This window comes from Macaca fascicularis, chromosome 9 (genome assembly GCF_037993035.2).
Source record: "Macaca fascicularis isolate 582-1 chromosome 9, T2T-MFA8v1.1".
NCBI lineage: Eukaryota > Metazoa > Chordata > Mammalia > Primates > Cercopithecidae > Macaca > Macaca fascicularis.
This window is the reverse complement of record NC_088383.1, coordinates 102,536,935-102,560,594: the sequence shown is the minus strand read 5'-3', so window position 1 is coordinate 102,560,594 and position 23,660 is coordinate 102,536,935. Positions and strand designations below refer to the sequence as shown.

The window sequence follows — 23,660 nt, the reverse complement described above, 5'->3', positions numbered from 1 at the left end:
TACTGTATCACAGGCATTGTGCTAATGACCCATGTGATCCAGAAGCAGAAATTTAGAAAATCAGGTATGAGCCTTTTGGGCACTCTGCAGCAGGTAAATAACAAATCAAAATTGTATCTAGAAGTGAAGCATCCTTGGTCAGATTAAGAGGCCTTCATGACAGGTACATCTGAGGCAAACGCTGTAAGGTTACAATCTCTATCAGCTGTCAGATGTTTAGGAAGACCCTAAATAGAGTATTGAGATCCTAATTCTTGATTTTACTTTCTCCTAGAAGTTGTCTGAGTGATGATTTTAGCTGGGGCTATCAGTCAGGAAAGGATGGGTCTTGCTGTCACTAATTTCAAATCAGTCCTCTTGTAGTAGGCAAATTTCTCTACCTTTCTTTTAATTTGTCACCATTTCACCTCAAATTATCCTGAAAGGCCATGACCTTTGGAAATACCTTTGAATGTTAAAAATCATCTGATCGAGCCACATATAAACCTGGTCATAAATTATGGGTAATCAATATCAGATTACCCATAATTTTATCTTCATTCATTATTCACACTGTAAAGCCTTGATCCAAATACAAAGCTATTATATAAAACTATTTCTTCAACAAACCAACAACAAGAATAAAACAGCTCCTGTAAATAATTACCTTTGGGATATGAAAGAAAATGTAAACATTTTATTTGGCAGTTGTTTCTGAACACATGAATAAATAAATGGAAAAGTACATATTAATATTTCTTTTTGGAGTAACAGATACCATTAAACGCTTATTTACACATCTTCACTGCAAAGAACAGTTACACAATTAAATTTTGTCTTATAAAAGGTAACTTCCCACATCACTGGACTGGACAGTTAAGGATGGAGATACTGGTAGTGCTTGGTTCTAGCAGTCTCAATGTTTGAAAGGCATTCATTTGCAAGTGTAATAAGAAGAGTCATCATGCATTGAGTTCATCCGGGTCATGTACTGTAGAAAATTTCTGATGGCAGCCACAGAATTTGGTGTCTCATGCGCTTAAGTCAACTATGACATGTTTGTAAATCTGTGTATTTCCCTTAAAACTGGAAGCAAAAAGAAAATTACGCTTATTAATGGACACATGTGTGAATGATCTTGGTGCCTGAACATTTAATTCCTGAAATTTCACAAATTTGGCTTTTTCTGCATCCCAGTTATACACTTGAGTAAAGGAGTAATCACTTCCAAGAATTGCATATTGGTAATTATTTATCTGAAGAGGCTGGAACACCATGGATCCTCGCGACGGCATCCTCTGAATATCCTGGAACGAGGAGCCTCCCCATTTCATGACTTTGGAATCACCAATGAATCTTGTCAAGCAAATGTACACGTCCCCTTTGACTGAGAAGTGCTTCACTGCGTACACATCCTCCATGTTAGGAATGTCAGTTTGGTTAGTGAATAATTGTGTTGCTTTGTTCCACTGATAAATTACAGGACGCTGGGAACTACTGGACAGAATTAAATGAGGCGTTCTGAGTGTCTGAGGTGTTCTGACTATTTCTAGATATTCCACATCAGTGTCCCTGTACCACGCATGTAATGATTGATGGGAGTAGAATCCGTTTCCGTTCCATTTGTAAATGGTAGTAAAACCAGCTTTTGAACTGTCAGCAACAACAAAGTACCAGTTGTTTTCAATCTTGAATGTTTCAATGTCATTGGGTTTTCGGATTTTGAGAATTTCAATATCCTGGATTTTTATGAATTTATTTGCAAAACTGTCTCGCTTATAGATGTGAGAGCCACCAAACAGCTGGGCCACAATAACATAGAGCTGAGTTTCAATGACTATAGGCTTGCATACTACAGTGGATGTGCCTGGGAAAAGACAAAGGAGAGGTTAGTTGTGTGGCCATCCTCTTTTGGAGCATGTAAACATGCAGGCTGGGGCCATACAACTTCCACCCAAATCAGCCTGAAACAAGAGATCTCCTTGGTTGATTAGGCAAGGCTGGTCTCCAAAGCCCAATGGCAGCAGTGTCCTGAAGTTCTGTGCCTTTGTGCCTCGTGGGGCCTTGTTACCAACAATTGAGTTGTTTACGTCATATCCAGCCTGCTCTAGACGTTCAGGACACACAGCTATGGCCCGAGCGTTCTCTTATTTCTTGCAGAAAGAAAGCATTACTTTCCCTGACATATTATGAGTTAATCATAACTCTAATGAAAACTACTGTTTACTGAGCATCTATTATGTGCTTTCTCAATTTACCTCATTAATTTTCCCAACAATCTTAAGAGATAAATAGTATCTCTTTTTCCACATGAGTAAACTGAAGCTCAGAGAGGCTGTTTTGGTAGCAGAAAGCAGAGTTGGGGATTCAAAGTCAGGCCTACCAGCGTGTCTATGCTTTTAACCCAAGCTGGGGACAAGTTAGCTATTCCAGGACTTCAAATTTGGGTTATCTAAGATCTTAGGTAACCAAAGGCTAGCATTGTGGTCTGGGTAGCCCATGGCTCTACTGTAATTGTTTTGCTCTAAGTCTGAACTGCTTCCTGCTCTAGAATAACTCGCCTTTCCCCTGCAAAGAAAGGAGATGCCACTTTTCACTTTTCTGGAGCTTTAGGTCACTGGTGGCAGGAGTGAAGAGAAGGAAGAGGGATGTTTAAGAAAATCGAAAGACGGGGGCAGCCATGGGCAATGCTCCTGAAAGTTATTTTGGGAAATCACAGAAAATGATGTGGGATCTGTCAGTGGCCTAGCTTGATATCCTTTGGGGAAGAGTTTGATACTTATCTGACCTGTGAGATTCTGATCTCACAGAAGGAGTTTGGCTCTAGAAAATCCAGAGACAGCTGGGCAAATCTGGGCTTTAGGCCTCTTCTGACTACAGCTCTAGTGCGGGGCAGAAAGTTCTACATTAACTCTTTCTACTAATTGGCTTCATCCATAGGCAAGGTAGTCTTCTTTGTGACTCTTTTCAGGGCTAAACTGATTGTATGATCTTAAGAAAATCATTTAACTTCTCTGAGGCTCAGTTTTCTTTTCTGTACAATGAGACTTTAGACTAGATTAAGGATGGCCACCAGATTCCAACACGTACCAATACTGATTGGCTCATTGACTGTGATTGTCTGGGGAACTGTGTTGAGAAGGATTCTGTGGCCGTGTCTGCACTCTACATGAACGATTACCATGATGGATTAGTGATGCCTGTCTAGAGTGAAGGAAGGGATAATGACTGAGCATGGGACACATATTTGTCATCTGCTATGGTTGGAATGTTTGTGTCCCTCCAAAATTTATGTTGTAGTTTAATCCCCAGTGTAATAGTATTAAGAAGTGGGGTGTCTAGGAGGTGATTAGATCATGAGGACTCCACACTCATGAATGGAATTAGTGCCCTTGGAAAAGGGCTTGAACAAGTCTGTTAGATCTTTTTTTGCCCTTCTGCCATGTTAGGACATAGAGAAGGCACCGTCTTTGAAGCAGAGAGTGAGCCCTCACCAGACCCTAAATCTCCTGGTGCCTTGATCATGGAGTTTCCAGCCTCCAGAACTATGAGAAATAAATTTCTGTTCTTATAAATGACCCAGTCAAGGTATTTTTTGTTACAGCAGCAAGAAGGGACTAAGACATCATCCTAGACAAGATGCTCTGAGGTGCCCTCTGAAATTTTGCAGATGTATGATTTATTTCTCTTGTAAGTGCTCATCTAAAGAGCCATTCAAAGAAATTCATGAACCATACACAAGTAAGAAGAGCCTGGTTTTGACTGCACAGAACCCTGCTATAGTCCACTGGAAAACTTACGGGGGACTAGGGAAACATGACCTTCTTCCTTCAGAAAGGAGGATTCTAAAAGAAAGGAGTTTCTTTTAGATTATAAAATGGTCTCAGTTTGGAAGGGATCCCTTTATTTAAGTAACCCCAGCCTTGAGCAAGCCCCAGACCTGTCTTGGTCCTTTGAGCAATGAGGGTGATGGCTACCAGTAAAATCTCTCATGACCCTCCATGCCTTATCTAAAGGCTTACCTTTTATGGGGAGGTGTGAGTGCTCTTGAGAGCAGATTTAATGGTATTAGAAGCTAAAGCTGATATTAAATATTGTAGAGGGAGCCCTATGTTCTAACTAATGACTTATAATTTTAAAAATTATTAAAATGGGAAAGAGACTTAAGAGATCAGCTAAGTAAGGCCAGGCAAGGTGCTTCATTCCTGTAATCCCAGACCTTTGGGAGGCCGAGGCAGGTGGATCACTTGAGGCCAGGAGTTTGAAACCAGCCTGACCAACTTGGCAAAACTCCATCTCTACTAAAACTACAAAAATTATCGGGGCATGGTGGCGCACGCCTGTAGTCCCAGCTACTTGGGAGGCTGAAGGACAAGAATTGCTTGAACCCAGGAGGCTGAGGTTGCAGTGACCCCAGATCATGCCACTGCACTCCAGCCTGGGCAACAGAGTGAGACTCCGTCTCAAAAAAAAAAAAAAAAAAAATTAGATTCCATGGCCAAATTAAGGGTGAAAAATACGGGAAAAATTTCCTCACTGCAGGACTTCTCGGATTCACAGATGTATGTATTATGAATCTACAAGACCAAGATATGGTTCACGAGTTTATTGAACCACAAAATCCTTTTTGTTACAAGGCATACATTAACATTTTGTAGAAGAAATGTTTGTGTAACAAAGTTTGAGACTTAGTGATCTAAAATTACCTTCTTATCTTATAGTTAAGAAAAAGGGGTTGGGGGTATCCGTGAGTATGAGCGGCTCGCCCAAAGAGACTGTGGCAGAACCTGGACTAGAACTCCTGATTCACCATCCAATACTTTTCTTTGAAGAAAAATAATCAAATATTTACTGATTATGTATTATACTAGACCCTATGCTAAGTTTCTTGAATATGTGTTCACATGATCTTATTAACAACCCTGTGAGTTAAGTATTAATATTATTCCCATTTTACAAGTGGGGAAATTATGGCTTAGAGAACAATCCCAGGTCATTTAGCAAATGGTAGAGTTGAAATTCAAATGACGTTAGGTCTGCTAAAGCTTTCCCCTATACCACTCATCTTTCCTTGTTGCCCTTGGCTGAAGTAATTTAACTTCCCACTCAAAATATTATTAGGCTTTTCATACCTGTAATGTTGTCATAATTCCGGAAGGTCTTTTCCACATGGTCCCATTCAAGGAAAATGCATTTTCCAGTAAAAGGCTGAGCGATGACTACATACTCATCATTCAAATAAGAAAAAGTGTCTATGGACAATGATTGATAAGGCAGGTCTTGAGACTTTGCAAATTCTGCAAAAAGAGGAAATGATAAATAACTGTGAGCTAATACCTCTTTCCTTGGCTGGATCTCAAATATTCATAAGAAATACATGTATTTCAGAGAATAGTAAAATGGCCATTTTACTTTTCTTTTAAACGCATGAAGCATTGTCAATGGTTCATAATTTTTTAAAAATTAAATTGCTCAGTTGGTTTTTAAGATATAAAAAATATCAGTTCCTGCATACGGAAAAAAAAAAAGGTAGCTCTTATTTTAATTTTATGAGATGGAATGATGATGAGTACATTACCTGTAATGATGCAATCGAAATCCTTGGAGGAGAGACTATTGATTTTGCGCTTCTTGTATTCTGGGGGGCCTTCACAGTAGATGTCTTCAACAGTTGCATTGGTGTGGCCAAGCCATTCCACTAGCCATTTCAGTTTACAGTCACAATTAAATGAATTACCCCTCAGGTCCCTGAAAGACAAACTTCAGCTGCTTTTGCTGTACAAGGGCCCTACCCACACAGGAGAGAGTGCTACATGAACAATTAACATGTGCAGAATGACCTTACCCAGCTTTACATCCTGCCCTATAACCCACCTGGAACCTGACTGACCACTCACTTGGGGCTCAGAGACTTAGCACCATGCACTTGAAGACTACCCAGTCAATGGAACCTCATCACTTACTCCCTCTTGGATCCCCAAGTGGCTTAGTCTAGGGCTGTGCTGTCAATAGAAACAGTATACGAACCATAAATGTAATTTAAAATTTTCTATAGCCACATTAAAAAAGTAAAAAGAAGCAGGTATAATTCATTTTAATAATATGTTTTATTTAACCCAGTACATACAAAAGATTATCATTTTGACACATCATCAATATAAACATTATTGAGATATTTTACATTCCTTTTTTATACTAAGTCTTTGAAGTCCAGTGTGTATTTTATACCTATAATATATCTTAATTCAGATGCTAAATTTTACCAGAAATAGGTGATCTATATTTAGATGTCATAAAATTCATAATTGAAAAAAAAGATGTATATACCCAAATTGTTCCAAACATACTTAACATTTTCCAATAATTGAGCTGAGAATCAGCTTTTAAATTTAAATTTAACTGTTAAAAAATTAAGTAAAATTTAAAATTCAGTCTCTCAGTTGTACTAGGAGCACATTTTAGGTGCTCAGTGACCATAGATGTCTGGTGGCTACCCTATTGGACAGCACAGGTCTAAAGGACAGAATGTAGTGATTATTGTAATGTATTTAATTAAATCAAGTGAGCTGTTTGCTTCTCTTCTTCCTCACAGACATAATTAATCCTGATCCTCTTCTGTGGTCTACAAATTCAGTTTAAATAGGAAATGACTTTGACACAGCAAAGTTAGCACAGACATACAATCGCTCATGCCTGTAATAAGTTATACAGCATAGACCATTTACATTTCCACATATGACCCCAACTCACCAAGTTCTCTGTGTATTTGCATTGCTTCTGTTCAGGAATTCCACCTCCTTTCCTGGTCACATAGAATTCTTAAGATAGGTGCTGCCTACTCTTCACACCGCACATAAATAATTTTTAAACGCCCAAACATTTAAAAATGTTTTTTAAAGGATACTTTCAAGAAAGCCAAGAAATCCACTAAAAGGCAAGTTGGCATGGATCCTTGTACTTCTAAGATAATTCTTGATTTGGGCATATTAGAGTAGGTCCAAAAGGCTAAACCCATCTTGGGATCCCCTGGAGAGACTGAGCCAATTTCAATATTTTTTTGTTTTGTTTTTCACTAGTGTAGGGTATAGACTGACATAAAAATGGGGTAAAGGATCCCCAATGAGCTACATCCCACGTCACCCATGGAGTGTGTTCTAACTTCCAAGACACTCCCAGAACTGACCTAGTCTCCCAGGAGAACTCTGACCCACACTAATGAGTGGCAACCTTTCAGGCTAGTGTAAACCAGAGAAGATAACTATGGTCTGTCCAGGACTCTCTTGGAAGAATCCTGATTTGGGCGTTCTCTTGGAATTAAACCATCATTCAGGAATTGGGGTAATAGACATGGAGGAGGGGCTGGGGAAATACTGCAAGGAACAAAGAAAGTTTTTCATTAGGCTACTGATTTGAAGTTAAATACTGGGCTTGGAAAAAAGTACTTGACTCAGATTTTCTTTTTGTTTGTTATTGGAGAAAAGTTATTTTGAATATATAGTCTACAGCAAAGTACCTGAATACTTTTTTTAAAAAGCCTTTGTTTTCATATATCCTTTCATTTGTTCCTGTATTCCACCTTATGACATTTAAATACCTTTCTAATGTTCTGGAAGGCAAATAATGAAGCTGAATTGCTTTTGAGAGGTTTAGGCATATATTACTTGCTTTGCTTACAAAAATGTACAAATTCCTTGCAAAGATCTTTCACTCGGAGGCTTAAAAGTCAAAGTTTGAAAGCTCTTTTGTTTGAAAAAGGGTCAAAAATAATTAAGTTCATTCCCTTCCTGGGGCTTAAGCCAAATTCCTGGGGATTAAGCTTAGAGTTGTTGTTCAGTCTAATGAGAAAAAAGGCAAACTTTTCTCCCTTCCCCCACTTCCTGCTCCATTTCTCTGTTGACTGACCAACCCAAGGGTGTAACCTTTCATCTTTATTCTGTCAGTTTCCCAGACTCCTTTATGTTTTCCCTTTGTAGCCCTATTTCCTGGACCTCATGAGAAAAAAGGGATCTTGAAATTTCTAGCCGGGTCTCTTCCCACCCTGTCAAAGTCCCTTACCATCGCTCCCTGCCATATAGACACACACTTTGTCAAAGGAATGCCTGGCTGCCACATATTCAGAATTTCCAATGATAAATATCACAGAAGACTCAAATGTTAGTCCATGTAAATTTAAATTTTTAGCCAGTTAAAATTCAGATTTACAAATCCTAATTTTAATTTAAAAGCCAATTAAAAATTCTAATAATCAATACCAGGCTTCCTTGTTAATGACTGCAAATTAATTAATTGTTCATTGATTTCTTAGGTCCTCTTACACATTTGTTAAAGAATCCAGGCCTTTGAAAATATCTTTTGGGAGTGTCTGGAGATTGTTGTTTGCAAGGCTCCTGGAAAAAAAAAAAAAAAAGGTGATGTAAACTGTAGTGATAAATTAAACAAAGGCATTTACTGATAAAGTTTAGTTATGAGTCTCTTTTGTCATTTCCAGCCTACTAAATGACTTGTGGTCCTTTTTTTACTTCTGAAATACTACTCAGATTCCTGCTGTTGTCCTTTCAGTTCCTAACCTGTTCACTTCAACACCCACTCTGTATTTATTTATTTTTATTTTTATTTCTTGAGACAAGAGTCTCGCTCTGTCACCTAGGCTGGAGTGAAGTGGTGTGACGTCAGCTCACTGAAACCTCTGCCTCCCGGATTCAAGTGATTTTCCTGCCTTAGCCCCCCTAGCTGGAATTACAGGTGCCCACCACCACACCCGGCTAATTGTCGTATTTTTAGTAGAGACAGGGTTTCATCATGTTGGCCAGGCTGGTCTTGAACTCCTGAGCTTCAGTGATCTGCCTGCCTCGGCCTCCCAAAGTGCTGGGATTACAGGCGCACTCAATATTTAAACAACATTTTATGTTGGTTAAAAACAACAATGATTCCTGGGCATTGATCTTTCCATTTAGAACAGAACACGGGAGAGTCACACTCTCGGACACTCAGTCTAGGGGATATCTCCCAAATGATGACTAACCAAACTGGTGAGTGTCCATCTCCAAAATGCCCCCTCTCCTCCCGCCTGGGCTGCCCCTTCCTCCTCGCTTGCTCCGGAGAGCAGCCAAACCTCCAACCCACAGTGCCAATAGCTCTATCCCTTCCCCAGCACATCCTTTCTCCTTTCCGAAGCCCACGCCGCCTTTTCCTTTCTAGCTCCATTCATTCCACCTCAGAAAAAAGTTTTCTTATAAATACCTATCCAACTATTCTCTTTAATCATCTCCCTCTTTCTCCTTCTTCTGGTTCTTTTCCTGTGACCACAGGAATGATTTTCCCTTTCCCTTTCTATTTGTTCTTCCACAAATCACTAGAATGATTCTAATCAACGTTAATGAGTAAAAAATTGTCCTGATAATGCCAAGAAAAGGGAAATGTGTCCCTAGTACACAAATATAGCACAGTACTAATGCTGTATGACTGGGGAAGGTCACCAGGTAGTGTAATTTTCTATTTTTAACCAGCACCATATATATATATATACACATGTTATAAACTTTTCTTAGAGGTTTTTTTTTTTTCACAATAAAAATAAAAAACTAAACTAAAAGTAAAGAGCCCATACCATTAGCCTCTAAACCCTTGAAAATTCTCTCGACTTCCCTTTAAAACATTCTCAAAAGTCTATGTCTTCTACCTCCACTAATTAAATATAAGATTTCTCAAGTGCAAACATTCAAGATTTTTAGAACTTATTTTTAAGTTAGTTACGTTGTTTTTCTGGGTTTTAGAAATTACTACTAGTTTGGAAAATGGTTCTCAAAGAACCTTGGAATGTAAGAATAGGAACTGAGTCAGAACGTTCCATGCTCAATGGTGGTCCAATTGTGACAAAGAGCATGGCTTTTGGAGTGATTCTGAGCTACGTTTGAATCCTGACTCCAGCATTTACTGGTTGTGTGACTTTGGTAATGTATCTTCTTGGAAATTCAGTTGTTTCATTTTTAAGTGAAGATAATAATACCTTATCTTATAAGATTATTGGAAAAAGAAAATTAGATAATCAAGGATGGTGCAGGCATCTGTACTACTCTCAGTAGAGTGGCTGGCATCAGAAGAGGAGAATGGCTTCTGTATGTACATTGTCCAAGAAAAAACGTTTAGAAACAGACCATACGAATGAGCTGCTATGGCTGTCCACATACAGCAAAATTAACAAAATACCACTAAGGAGGACTATTCAAGAGAATGTCGCCATAATTCATCTTACTGACTGGTGTTTGAATGAAGAGATTTTCTGATGTCTTGGACCAGTCCAGAGTCACTCCCCATGTTATGTGTCTCAGTTTATTTTCTGGCATAATGTGGCTTAAAGTTATCATACTAACTTCTAAGTGGATGTCCCTTCCTCTGAAGCTAGCAAAAACTGCAACTGGCTGCAGGGCATAAATTTAGAGGAGGTTGAATCACAGGACAGTGGGCATGCAATGATTAAGCAATCAAATCCTGAATTACTACTGCCAATAGGGCTACACAGGAAAAGGCACTGTGCTTGTCTTACTGTCGGAGGGGAATTCTTTTTTTTTTTTTTTTTTTTGAGACAGGGTCTCACTTTGTTGCCCAGGCTGGAATATAGTGGCGCGATCACAGCTCACTGCAGCCTCAACCTCCCTGGCTCAAGTGATCCTCTGGGCTCAGCCTCTCCAGTAGCTGGGACAACAGGTGTGTGCCACCATGCCCAACTGAGTTTTTTTTATTTGTAGAGGCAGAGTCTTGCTATGTTGCTCAGGCTTGTCTTCAACTCTTGGGCTCAAGCTATCCTCATGCCTCTTCCTCCCAACGTGCTGGGATTACAGGTTTAAGCCACCTACCCTGTGGGATTCTTTTAAACAATGGGTGAATCTGGAAATTCTACTTCCTGCCCAAAGGAGCAGAGCTTTAGGCCTCACATGATCCATGTGAGATAACCACAGAACAGATGGCAAAACAGAACTGCAGACTCCGAGCTACCGGGCTTCCGGAACGGAGAGGCAGTATTTTTGCATGACAAGATGGAGGGCTTCTTATTCGCCAGAACTGCGAGATGGGGCTGAGAAAGACAGGCTGGCCCGGTGGGCTGTGGGATGAGGCATTACATTTCCCGACAACTTCTTGTGACAGAGGCTCTTGCCTTGGGAACCAAAGGGTTGGGGAGGCAGGGGAGTCAGAGGGAGAAATGGTGGGTGGATTCGCTGAACCCAGTGTCAACCCTTTGCTGCTTCGCTACCAAAACTTCAATGAAATCCTTGCCCACAATGGACTGCTCTTAGAGGAGAAAGGATGAAGCTTCATGTCTAGGTTTGGTGAGTGATGGGCATGAGAAGGCTGCCTGGATTCACTAAGAGAAGCAGAATCAAGAGGAAGTAAGATTCAGACATGACAGCGGGGCTTCCAGACACCCAAAGCCAGGGAGCTGGAGTTCAGATAGCTTCCCTAAGTCTCTGGGAGGTCCCAGTGACATCAGGGTACATTTGGATAAAAGTAAAGCAGGCAGTGGGATTTGGGCAGAGAACGACTTAGGAAAGCAATGTTGACAGAGCCTGAGAATTATTCTGCAAAAAATGTAACAGGTTACCAGGGTGCGGTGGCTCACGCCTGTAATCCCAGCACTTTGGGAGGCAGCGGTGGGCGGATCACCTGAGGTCAGAAGTTCGAGGCCAGCCTGGGCAACATGGCAAAATCCTGTATCTACAAAATACAAAAATTAGCTGGGAGTGGTGTGTGCCTGTGGTCCTAGCAACTCTGGGAGGCTGAGGTGGGAGGATGGCTTGAGCTCAGAACTTGAGGCTGCAATGAGCCATGATTGCACCACTGCACTCCAGCCTGGGTGACACAGTGAGACCCTGTTCCAAAAAAAAAAAAAAAAGATATATATAAAGGATTGTGTAAATAAACGATGGTCCATATGTAACATGGAATACTTTGTAGGAGACTTTAAAAATGAGGTAGGTCTCTATGATTTAATATGAAGTGATACCTAAGGGTAGAGTGTCATCTCTCTGGAGCAAGAAGGACAGATACATGTCTGTGGATACACAAAGAAAACTCTATCAGAAGATACAAAAACTGTTGATTGAAGTTGTATCTTGGCGTATGGTTACTGGAATCTTTCACTTTCCTATGTAAATACATATTTATGTTGTGCATTTTTATCATCAAGCATGTATTATTATTTTATAATCAGAAGAAACAAAGAATAGAGTTGACTTTTTGAAAGGATCCTGTTGCTGAGTACTTGTACATAAATATGGTTCTGTCTAGTGAGGGTTCAGTCATTCAAAATCAATCATTTGGCTGCATTCATCAACTTCCAAAGCTACCTACAGGGTTAGATTAGGAATTACTGTCACGGCCCGAACTCTGGGGCCTGAGTGGTCAGATCATGCAAATGTCTTTCACAAGACCTCCTGCAGGAGGGAGCTGCCTGTTTTCTAAAAAATTCCCATGCAGTTTCAGGCCCTCACCCTTTAGGGAGATTGGGGCTACAAGGCTGTCCAGGCTTGAAGCCATTGCTATGGTTCTTTGCCCCAGCTTAAAGTCAGCTGTGATGAGGGTCAGCTGTGATGAGGGTCTGTTGCCTCCACAAATCATCATGGGCATCTGAGGGCTTCAGGGAGATTCACTGCAGGAGAGAGCTGCTGAGGGCTCTGGGGCCAGGGGCACCAGGAAATAAAAGGGCAAGTCACGTGACGTTCCCTGAAAACTCCTCAGCATTTAATCATAAAAATGGGGTAAATAGCATGAGATCTGGTGGTTATCAGGGATAAGCACTGAGATAGCACTTTGTGGGTTAGAGTTAAGGTTATTTTAGGGTTTATATTAGGATTATTTGATTCTTCAGATTCCACCTCTGCACTGAGTTTTGCTACCAGAAAGCAAAATACCTGGATAAAATTTTTGCAGTTCTGCCTTCATCCCACTCCCAGCTTCACAGAGTAGTGACTTAATATTATTATTAACTTTTCCTCAACAGAAGCTCTCATTGCTATATGTGCTATGTGTTTGTAAAACTGGTTGTAGCTATTCTTTCCTGCATCACTTAGTGTAGTGTAACGGTTTAAGTGCCAACTTCGTCCAAATCCACCAGGGATTAAATTTGAACGTCATCACTCTTTGGAATGTGTCCTTAGCCAACTTAATTTAACCTCTCTGGGTTTCTGTTTTGACATCTGCAAAACTGAGTAAAGGGTATGAATTTCACTTATTGTGAGAATTAACACATGTAGTTACTAATATTTTTATACACGTATCTTTGTAATGGATTCCAGGAAAAACTGTATCTGCAGGTGAATCTTTAAACCTTATGTGTTAAGACCACAAAACTAATCTTTTTCTTTGTTGTTATAGTCATTAAACAGTGATATTAAATATCTAAACACTTTAAAATATTCACTTCAGGAAGCCGAGATCATCTATTGTTTCTGCCTGTCTTAGTCAGGATAATCCTATGCCTTGGTATTCTTAAAAGTTCCATCTTTTACTTTTACTGATACACATATACACATACACACATATATACACATACTACATATGCACATATATATGTAATAATAATTATTTCTTCGCTTCAAGAAAAACTGGAAAGTGCAAAACTTATTTTTTGAAAAAGGAGAGAAATAATAATTATCATAGGAGAAGTAACCACTGTTAAGATTTTGTCATGTTTTCTTCCGGCCATTAATGCGGAGCCCATCAAAAGCAAGGGATTCTGGAAAGCCATGTTGCTAGTCCTGCCCTCCAGGGTGTCTAGTCCTTCTCTTACCTCCAGAGTGTCATGACCTGAGAGAGTGTCACCCTGAATTGCGGTAGGGGACCCTCCTTCCTCTGCAAAGATCTGTTAGCCAAGGGTGAGGGTTAAACAGAGCTGAATTTTAACACTAGATGTAAGAATTCTTGATTCTTAGGAATAGGAGGAAGAAAAATTATGAAGGACAGAGAGGCAAGGAGTCCCAGGTAGCCACCAGAGTTGTCAGGAAAAAGACTTTCTATATGGTATGGTTTAAGGAGTACCAGGCTCCTGCATTGGCCGAAGCTGACCCCTTGCCAGTCAGACTCACTTTAGGGCCCAGAACTCAGCCACAGAGTACAGGGGTGAGGTGAACAGGGAAGTGGATATCTGAGTTTGAGCTCTGGCCGTTCCCTTTTCTATAAAGTGAATGATCACTGGGTCAGAACAATCTCCAAGTTCTATTCTTGCTCTTAAATCACATCTTTGTCATTTTCACTGAGAGGCTTATGGCTTCATCTTTAAAATTAATAGATGACACTAGGATAGGTGATACTTTAGGCCACATACTTAGGGGTCAGTGTGTTACAACAGGCTTTTCCAGGAGATGGAGATCGCACTGGGTTGTACCAGAATGTCCGACTGGGGTGGGGTGGAGCTAATTGGGACAGGGGTGAAGACACAGCCAATGAGAGACTTGAGGAAACATTTATTCAATGTTCCTTTATTTCTAGGATAATTCTGCAATGAGCACTGGAAGGATGGTTCTCTTTCCATTATCTGTAGGTCTAGCATAGTGCCTGGCACAAAGTAAGCCCTCAATAGATACTTTTATTTATTTATGTATTTATTTATTTTGAGATGGAGTCTCACTCTGCCACGCAGGCTGGAATGCAGTGGCACTACCTCGGCCCACTGCAACTTCTGCCTCCCTGGTTCAAGCAATTCTCCCGCCTCAGCCTCTTAAGTAGCTGGGATTACATGCACGTGCCACCATACCCGGCTACTTTATGTGTTTTTAGTAGAGATGGGGTTTCACCATGTTGGCCAGTCTGGTCTCGAACTCCTGACTTCAAGTGATCTGCCCGCCTTGGCCTCCCAAAGTGCTGGGATTACAGGCATGAGCCACCACTCATGGCCTAATAGACACTTTTAAATGAATGAATGAATGAGACAGGCTGGAGTAGATGAGAGGAAGCGTACATATGGAAGCGTACATATCTAGGCAAAGAAAAGAGCAGAGGATGCTCCTTTGAAGTCCCCTGTGCCAAGGCACTGAGGGAGAAAGCTCAAAGCCCCGTGAGTGACTAGTGCAGTCCCCACCAGCTGGTGTGGACCCCCTCAGGAAGGACCCTCCCTCCCCACAGCCCCACTGTGGTAGAAACCCCAAGGCAATGTGGAGGCCCTTTAAAGTGTGCCTTCAACTAACCACCATTCTCTAGGTCCTGATTCACAGTTTACCTAAGAAACATTCTTTAAAACAACTGAGATATTGCACAGCTCAACGTCTAGTTACCTTGAAACTGGCTGAGTAAGGTCAAGTGTTCTCAAAGGCAGATGGGCATTCCTTCTTGACAGAAATGATGACCATTTCCTGCCCTTTGGTGTTTTCATCGTTTACCCAAGAAAACCTCCAATTTTGACTGTGGAAGCCACTGGAAAGTCTTCTCTCTGAGGCAACCAGACTGGCTCAAACACCACATTTGTTTCAGTGCCACCGGGCTCTTCTGCTAAGAGAGCATCGCCCACAGCCATCTGGGGTGCATCCAGCCCCTCTGCAATGCAGATTCTCAGCTTGGGTTTGTGTCTCTCTGAGCCTGAGGCGGTGCAAGTGCAGTTACTTTAATTTCATAGAAAGTGTTTAAAGGGGATATACACTCTAGCATTTAGAATCCTGATTCAGGACTAATGGAGGTTGTGCAGTGAATTTTAGTTTATTCCTACACAGTGGTGCTTACTACATACCAGACCCTGTTCTAAGCACTTTGCATATATTAACTCACTTAATCTCAAGACCTTAGGCACTAATACTCTTAATTGCCTTGTTATTCCTCATCCCATTTTAAAAGATTTTTATTATAACCCCATTTTACATGCCCAGTCTGTAGCATAGTGAAGCTAAATGGCCTGCCCCAAATTCCACAGCTGTTAAGGTGCAAAGCCGAGGAATTGATCTGAGGTGGAGAAAAGGGCACTTTGAAGCCTAAAGCCTTAAAAAGGAAACCAATGGTTCAGATAAATGCCAGCTTTATTAATAAGCAGTAAATAATGGAAAATAAACTTGACCTATTGAGCTGGCAGAGAGACAGTTGAACCCAGGCAGTCTGGTGGCAGAGATCACCCTCTTAGCTGCTACATTGCACTACCTCTTTACATACATGGCAATGTGAAGGCTAAAACAAAGCATCCTATGCAACTGATTGGGAATACGCAAGCATCCCGAGTTTGGGGACTGTTATATAGTTCTTTGTACCCCCTCAGTGCTGAGCAACCATTGGATACTCTACAATACATATAGATTGATGATAATTTTCTCCAAATATTTATATATATGCATGCAAACAACGCTGGTTCCACTGGGCCTTATCCACAGTGACACTTACATGGCACACAAAGCAATCATTACTAAAGACTCGTGGGTATTACTAGAAGCCAATACATAATGTTTGAAGACTTTGTCATCATTGGCCATAAACTAATTTTTATTCAGAAACTAATTTTTTATTCATGTTTTCCTGATTACCAAAATAACATATGTTCACCAGAAAAATTTAAATATACGAACGATTGCTAAAATATACAAACCATTAAAACATTAAAGTGAAACATGCATAACATTAGGACAATTATTCAAAATAAAGTAATTGAGAATCTCAGGATTTGACAGGCTTTGAAAGGACTTAACTTTAAGAAGTCTCTCTGTCTTTTTAAGGGTTAATTTGTACGGTTTTAAGAGTTAATTTGCAGGGAAGGGGGGATCTCGCCTGATAGCCAGGTATATATAGTAACTTTTTTATTTTTATTTATTTGTTTATTTTTATTTTTATTTTTTCTTTGAGATGAAGTCTCGCTCTTTTGACCAGGCTGGAGTGCAATGGCGCTATCTCAGCTCACTGCAAGCTCCACCTCCTGGGTTCATGTCATTCTCCTGCCTCAGCCTCCCGAGTAACTAGGACTACAGGCGCCCACCACCACGCCTGGCTAATTTTTTGTATTTTTTTAGTAGAGATGGGGTTTCACCGTGTTAGCCAGGGTGGTCTTAATCTCCTGACCTCGTGACCCGCCCGTCTCAGCCTCCCAAAGTGCTGGGATTACAGGCGTGAGCCACTGCGCCTGGCCTATAATAACTTTTAAGTTGTCCGTAAATGTCTCTTAGAAGAGAAATCTACTGACATCTCTGTATAAGAAGGTGAGAAAGTGCGTTGTTCCTCTAGGCATGAACTAAATTTATATAAATGCACAGGTAAGGGAGTGGCTTTAATGTTAGGCCAGAGTGGGAACCAGCTGGACCTGAAAGTATACGTCTAATCCCAACTATCTGCATTTTGAGATGAAGTATGTGGGTAGGGTTCCTGTTTTCAGGATCTTTTCTTTCTTCTCTAGTCATATTTCCTCCTCAAATCATGTCCCATGGAAGGATCCAGACAGCTCAATAAAAGCTATCTGGTCCTGCTCTAACTGACACAGTGGAGATAGCACCGGACGTCTCATCAAAGACCGTGGGAGTTATCTGGCTTTACCACTTAGTAACTGGGGAGCAGCTTAAACTCATGGTGTACCTCCACTTGCTCTTTTGTCTGTGAACATAGTGCTACTGCCCTGTCTCTTTCATGGGGTCATCAGGAGACTATGATGAAGCCAAGAATATGAGAAAGCTTTGTAACCTCTTCCTGCAGCACATGCAGGTTAGAGGGTGAGGTGCTAATTCCTCACAGCTCGAATGTTTGCCTTGATTGGGAAGGATTGATCTGAGGTGGAGAAAAGTGCACTTTGAAGCCTAATGTCTTAAAAAGGAAACTAATGGCTCAGACAAATGCCAGATTTATTAATAAGCCATAAATAATGGAAAATGAACCTGACTTACTGAGTCGGCAGAGGGAAATTTGGGTTTCACATCCTCCCTACTCCATCTCTCCTTGAAAGACAGAAAGCAAAGAAGGAAGGAATAAAAGAAGGAAGGAAGGAAGGAAGAAAAGAAAGAAGGAAGGATGGAAGGAAGGAATTGTACAGTGAAGAATAGCATAATTCAAAAGGAGAAGATAACTTGGGGACAAAGGCCCTCAGTGAGAAAATATTTGTCCAATTTCTCTTGCTAGGCTGAGCTTCTCTAAGGTGGGACTAGATCTTACTCATCTTTGTAGGCCCTACTCCTTGTAAAGCATGTGTCACATCCTAGAAACTATTTAAGATGAACCATATGGCATTGCCATTTTTGTAGATAAAAAATAGCCTAACATTGGCAATGCCATATGAGTCAACCTAATAAGTGTTAGCTAAAGATGCAAGAGACCTAAGGGTCATATTCATTTAGCCAGCCTTAACCCCTGTTCCCTCATAACACCTTCCCACCTCCAGCAGCAGCTCAGAGACGTGGGACTTCTCTTTCACTGCCTGTAAGAGTCGTGCCTCTCTTTGAGGGCTGCCCTTGGTGTTCCTTGAACCTGAAATTTTCTGGATATTAAGTGTATTCTGTACCAGTCTCTCTCTCTTATGGGCTCCATACTGCTAAAGAAAGGGCATCATTAAGACCCACATTTAAATTCCCATTTCATTTGATAAACATAATAGGTTCCACTAAACAAAATGGGTGTCCTACACTAGGATGTCAAACAGACTTTTTTCTTTGCCTTTTTCCTCTTCCCCTTCCCTTCTTCCTCTCCTTTCCCTTCTTCTCTCCTCTCATCTTCCTTCCTCTTTTTCTTTTTTCCTCCCTCCTTTCCTCTCTCCTCCCTTCCTTCCCTCCCCTCACCTTTTCCCTCCCTTCCTTCCTTCCCTCCTTCCTTCCTTCCAAGACAGGGAAACATTTTTTCCTGTTCTGTGCATGAAGCCTGAGGGAAACCACAGGCTTTTAGGCTGGAGAGGAGACACAGATGAATGAATTGGGCAAGTGAAGCTCATATCTGGGTTCCTCAAAAGGACACCTGAGTCCTACATCCTCCCTACAGCTCTCATGATGCTAAGCATTGGACAGAGGCCATGTGGATTGGGATGTATGTGAATCTAGTGGATTTCAAGTTGAGGTCATGAACTTCCATTTCTCCTTCCATATATTTGCTTCTTTTGTTTAATTTTGTCTGAAAAATGAGGTTTGGCAGTGTTGGGCTCTGTGATAAAACTGCATAACATTTATTCTGTAAACAGCCATCTTTGCATCATATCATGTCATTGACATGAAGAGTAGTATTGCAAACACTGTTTTTTTATTATAATAACTCTGTACAGAAGCCTTGAAAGGTATGATTTTGTAAAATATGTCTGGTCATTAGCTTCTCTTTGCTACAAAACAAGCAGCAGGAGAGAAAGGGGCCTGGTGGAGGCAGAGGGACAACCGCATGGACACGCTGGAAATCAGGCTCAGTCAAAGGACAGGAATTTTTGTCTCCTTTGTTCCCTGCTGCATCCTAGGGCCTACAGCAGAGCTGGGAATGAAGTATGATGAGAGAACAGGTTAAACTTGACAGAATGACTATGACACTTGGATCTCTTGCATCTGTATCTAGAACTGATAAGATACCTATTAGGTAGGTTGAGAAACAGCTGTTGAAAGGATGAAGAGTCACTGCAATTCAACTGTTAAGTAGATGTTCTCATAATTCCATAACTGATCAGCTCATGAGGCATCTATCCCCTCCAAGACTGTTTCCTCATTTCTGAAAAGGGGATTATTGTGCCTGTTTGGCAGGATTATTGAGAGGATTAAATGAAAAGTGATGTAAATGTTAGTGCCTTTTCTTTCTATGTGCTTCCAGTTTCCTTAAAATAATCTATGTGTATGTAAGAGTGTGTATGTGTGTGTGTATGTGCGTGTGCATGCACGTGTGTGCCTGCGTGTGTGTGTGTGTGTGTGTGCGAATGTGTCTGTAGAGGGTGAGGGAGGCTAGAAGAAACAAGTTGTTTGGGTCATGTTGTTCAGGGTTTCTCAACCTGCCCACAATGCCACTTTAGGCTGGATAATTCTTTATTGTGAGGGGCTGTCCTATGCAGTAGATGTTTAGAAGAATCCCTGCCTTTTACCCACTAGATGCCAGTTACATCCCCCAGTTGTGACAACCAAACATGTCTCTAGATATTGCCAAATGTTCCCTGGGAGACAAAATTGTTCCCTGTTAAGAACAACTGCTGTTAGCTGTAATCACCCATTGAATAATTAAATATTTCACTGATAAACAAGTTGATCGGGTAGTATGAAGACATCGTCTGTGGCTATATTATGTTTAAATGTATATAAAGTGAGGGCTTATAGAGGAAAAAGAAAAGCTGATATCAAATTACATAGTCAACCCATAATGATCCATGAAGCAAGTAATGATGTAGATAATAAAAAAAGTTACTTCAGGCACACAATTTCCCTGCATTAGATTGCTTTTCTAATTATGGTTGATTTAGGATACAAATATTAATAGTAATCAATTTCTTGAACACCCTCTGACAGATGACAGGGAAAGATGGCAAGTGTGCATGGAGAGAAATCATTTGGGTTTCTTAAATTTTTATGGACACTCATAAAGTAGGTGCATTAACCACAGGTGATCAAACTTCATTGTCCATTAGCAAGCTTAAAAAGTAATAGCAATATTCATACTTACAAGTGAATTAATGACTTTAGTCCCCGGAAAGTATGTCTTGAAATTGACTTGATGTTGTTGTTTTCTATGAATCTGCAATAAGTTATAATATTTTTTGTCAAACAGTTACAGGAACTTGAGAGTACTTGTCCTGAATCATCATGTTTAAAAAAAGCTTTTTTACTTACAAATACTCTAGATGTGGAAGACCAATAAAAGCATCATCACTGATCACATCAAAGGAGTTCGATGTGAATAACCTGCCCAGAAAAAGTACACAATGAAAATGGTGAAACTGACAGATTGTCAATCTTGGCTGCTTTTATCTCTCAGAAAAATGAGTGGGAGTTGTATACAGAAAAATGTCTGCATGGCTGTCTGCTACAGTGTTAGTTATGCAGATAATCTATGCAGCATTCTTTTACTCCTAATCATCTCCTCATCAAAGGCTCATCAAGGGGTGCCTGGTGCCCCACTCCTCACAATGACTGCCACCTGCCCTGGGTGATATTTTGAGATACAATCAGAGCACCCAAAGCAACATTTTACATATTTTCGTGACAAAGGCACTAACAATCTTTCTACTTGTTCTAGAAACCTCTGGAGTGTTCTGACTGGCAAAAACAATGGTGCTTGGGGTTTTGAGCCTGGGAAACCTAAAAAAATTAAGCTGCATGCCCAGTTGTGCTGTGATATCTCATAATAGACAGGCAGTTGACACTGGCTCCATGAACACCAACCAGCCTCCTCCTTTGCAAACAGACTGAAAATGGGAAACATGAGGTTCGGGAAGAGTCTTAGACCCATTTTATTACCGAATAGTTGAAACTTTTACTTGGACAAATATATTTGCAATTTCAAAATCCACAAGGATTTGGTTTTGAAATTACTGATGAAAAAGAACATCAATCAGCCATCCCACACCCTGTTGAACTCCTTGGAGAACTGAATGAGAGGCTTAAAAGAGGTAGTTTTAAGCTAAACCGTACAGCAATATATTATATTATGTCATAATGTAATAATAATAATAGTAATTCTGTTAGTAAAGCTTATCACTTTTACTTTGAAGCCGGGGATTAAATATAACTACCACGAACCAGCTCACTGAATTCACCTCTGAGCCTGTGAACTAGAGGAATTAAAACTAGGAGATCTCACTTTCTGAACATTTATGAGTCATCTGTTTGTCATCTGGGATTGCTTCAAATAATCAGAGGAGGGGGACAGCAAGGAGTTAGAGAAGAATTGGCATGAGTTGATAATTTTTGAAGCTGAAAGATGGATACATAAAAGTGAATTTTACTATTTTCTCTACATTTATATATACTTAAAATTTTTCATAAAAATGCGGAGAATGGGGGATAGGAATGAACCAACCAAACAAAAGGAGATGATTTCTTGCATTTCTTCCTAAACTATCAATCCTAGAGTGGTGTTGGATTGTCTTCTAATCCCTTATGCCTCTAATGTCATGGCTTTGTACCCAGATAATTTACTAGGTTCTGAAAAGCCAGCACTAATGAATAGTGATACATGTTAGAATTCCATATTACTAAAACAAATTCAAAGCTGTATGATTTCCATCACAGCTTTGGCAATTGTGTCTTTTCTGACTTCATGGTTCTGGAAATCAAGAAGATTCCTCAGCTTGACTCCAAGGTAAGCTAACATCCAAAGGCTTCCTTAGGTTCCAGACTTTCATTGCATTCAGTACAGGCAGCATCAGTGGTGGAGAGAATGGAATAAGGCAGAAATTGGTATATACAAATATTATACCTCTCACACTCACTGATTTGAAAAATGGCCCATGGACCATGCACTTCATAATCTCATACTCCAAGTTGCCAGAAGAAATAGTTTCCATTGCTACTTCCCTTTATGTTAAATCAGATGCAGGACAGAGTGGGAAATGAGTATCAGTGGGCAGAACTTGCCCATGCATGTCACGGGAAGAAAAGAGAGGATTTCTGCTAGATTTTTTGTCTGCTTGTTCATTTCTTATCCCTAGCACCTGTGATACAGCACCTGACCTATAGTAGACATTGAATAAATATTTGTTGAACAAAGAGGAATTCACTTTACATTAAATTCTGATCCTTACCAAATTACTGGATTAAATGTTTCTTACAGCAGGAATTCGCCCTTATTTGTTTTTATGTCCCCAGTCCCGAGCACAGTTCCTGGAGGAATAATGTTTGTTGAACTACATTTCAAGGACTAAAACCTCTGGTGAGAACTACAAATGCATATGCAAAACTATGGATGAATATTGGAGGAAAGGAGCCAAAACACAATAAAGTACATCCTATATGATTATACTTATATAAGGTACAAAAGCTAATGTATGCTGCTAGAATCAGGAGAGTGGTTACCCTTGGAGGCAAGGAGCAATTGGGAGGGAACACAAGGGGCATCATTTGGGGTAAAGATAATACTGAATTTCTTGACCTGGGTGCTGTTTACAAGGGTGTTCACTTTGTAAAAAGTCATTGAGATGTACATTTATAACATGTGCACTTTTTCTTTACATATATTATACTTCAATTTAAAAGTTTCTTATAAAAGCTAAAAAAAAAAAACCCCTCTGGCTAAGATAATAATGAATACCATAATCTCTCAATTCTAAATTCAATTGTAGTTTCTATGGAAAAAGATGTATAAAATTAGACATACATTCTAAAGATAGTTGAGTGGGCTATCCATTTTATTATCCTACGTATACTTAAAAAGACTCCTACATCATATTCTATACAGAGGATGAAACTCTGACCCTTAATTTGTATGGATTCTTCTAAATATGTTTGATTTCATTATTATAATTTGTTATTGAACCAGATATGTTAAAGTATTCCACAGTCTCTATTAAGGGAAACTGTGCCCAACCCACCCCACCTACACAAAAAACAGAACTGGGGCAGACCACGGTGGCCATGTTTTACACTACACAACCTCTGTCCCTTTCCACAGAGTAGTCAGTCTCTAAACCAACCAGCATCCCATGGCCCAAGTAGCCTGGTTTAAAAAGGTGAGTTGGGCTAAGATGAGACCCTTGTTGGGGATCTGGAATTGGCCGACTGAGAATTGCAGCCACCTGGTAGAGAAGCTAAAGGATAAAGGATGCCTTAGGGTTGAGTTGGATCCATGGTAGG

The 23,660-nt window shown here is 40.3% G+C and overlaps 1 protein-coding gene across 7 annotated transcripts in view; it reads right to left on the bottom strand.

Annotated features, from left to right (window-relative positions):
- Positions 1-656: 656 nt before the first annotated feature.
- Positions 657-23,660, bottom strand: part of LGI1 (leucine rich glioma inactivated 1) — a 39,637-nt gene continuing 16,633 nt past the window's right edge. For 3 of the 7 annotated variants that reach the window (XM_045361215.3, XM_005565981.5, XM_045361214.3), the window contains 6 exons: positions 20,700-20,771; positions 20,533-20,604; positions 8,295-8,366; positions 5,558-5,727; positions 5,112-5,276; positions 657-1,846 (listed from right to left, as the gene is read on the bottom strand). In XM_045361215.3, the coding sequence (XP_045217150.1) occupies positions 1,011-1,846; positions 5,112-5,276; positions 5,558-5,727; positions 8,295-8,366; positions 20,533-20,604; positions 20,700-20,771 (1,387 nt within the window). In that variant the 3' untranslated portion in view covers positions 657-1,010. The remainder of the gene's footprint in view (positions 1,847-5,111; positions 5,277-5,557; positions 5,728-8,294; positions 8,367-20,532; positions 20,605-20,699; positions 20,772-23,660) is intronic. The other 4 variants (XM_015456401.4, XM_074002228.1, XM_005565982.5 and 1 more) reach the window with 3 other exon arrangements.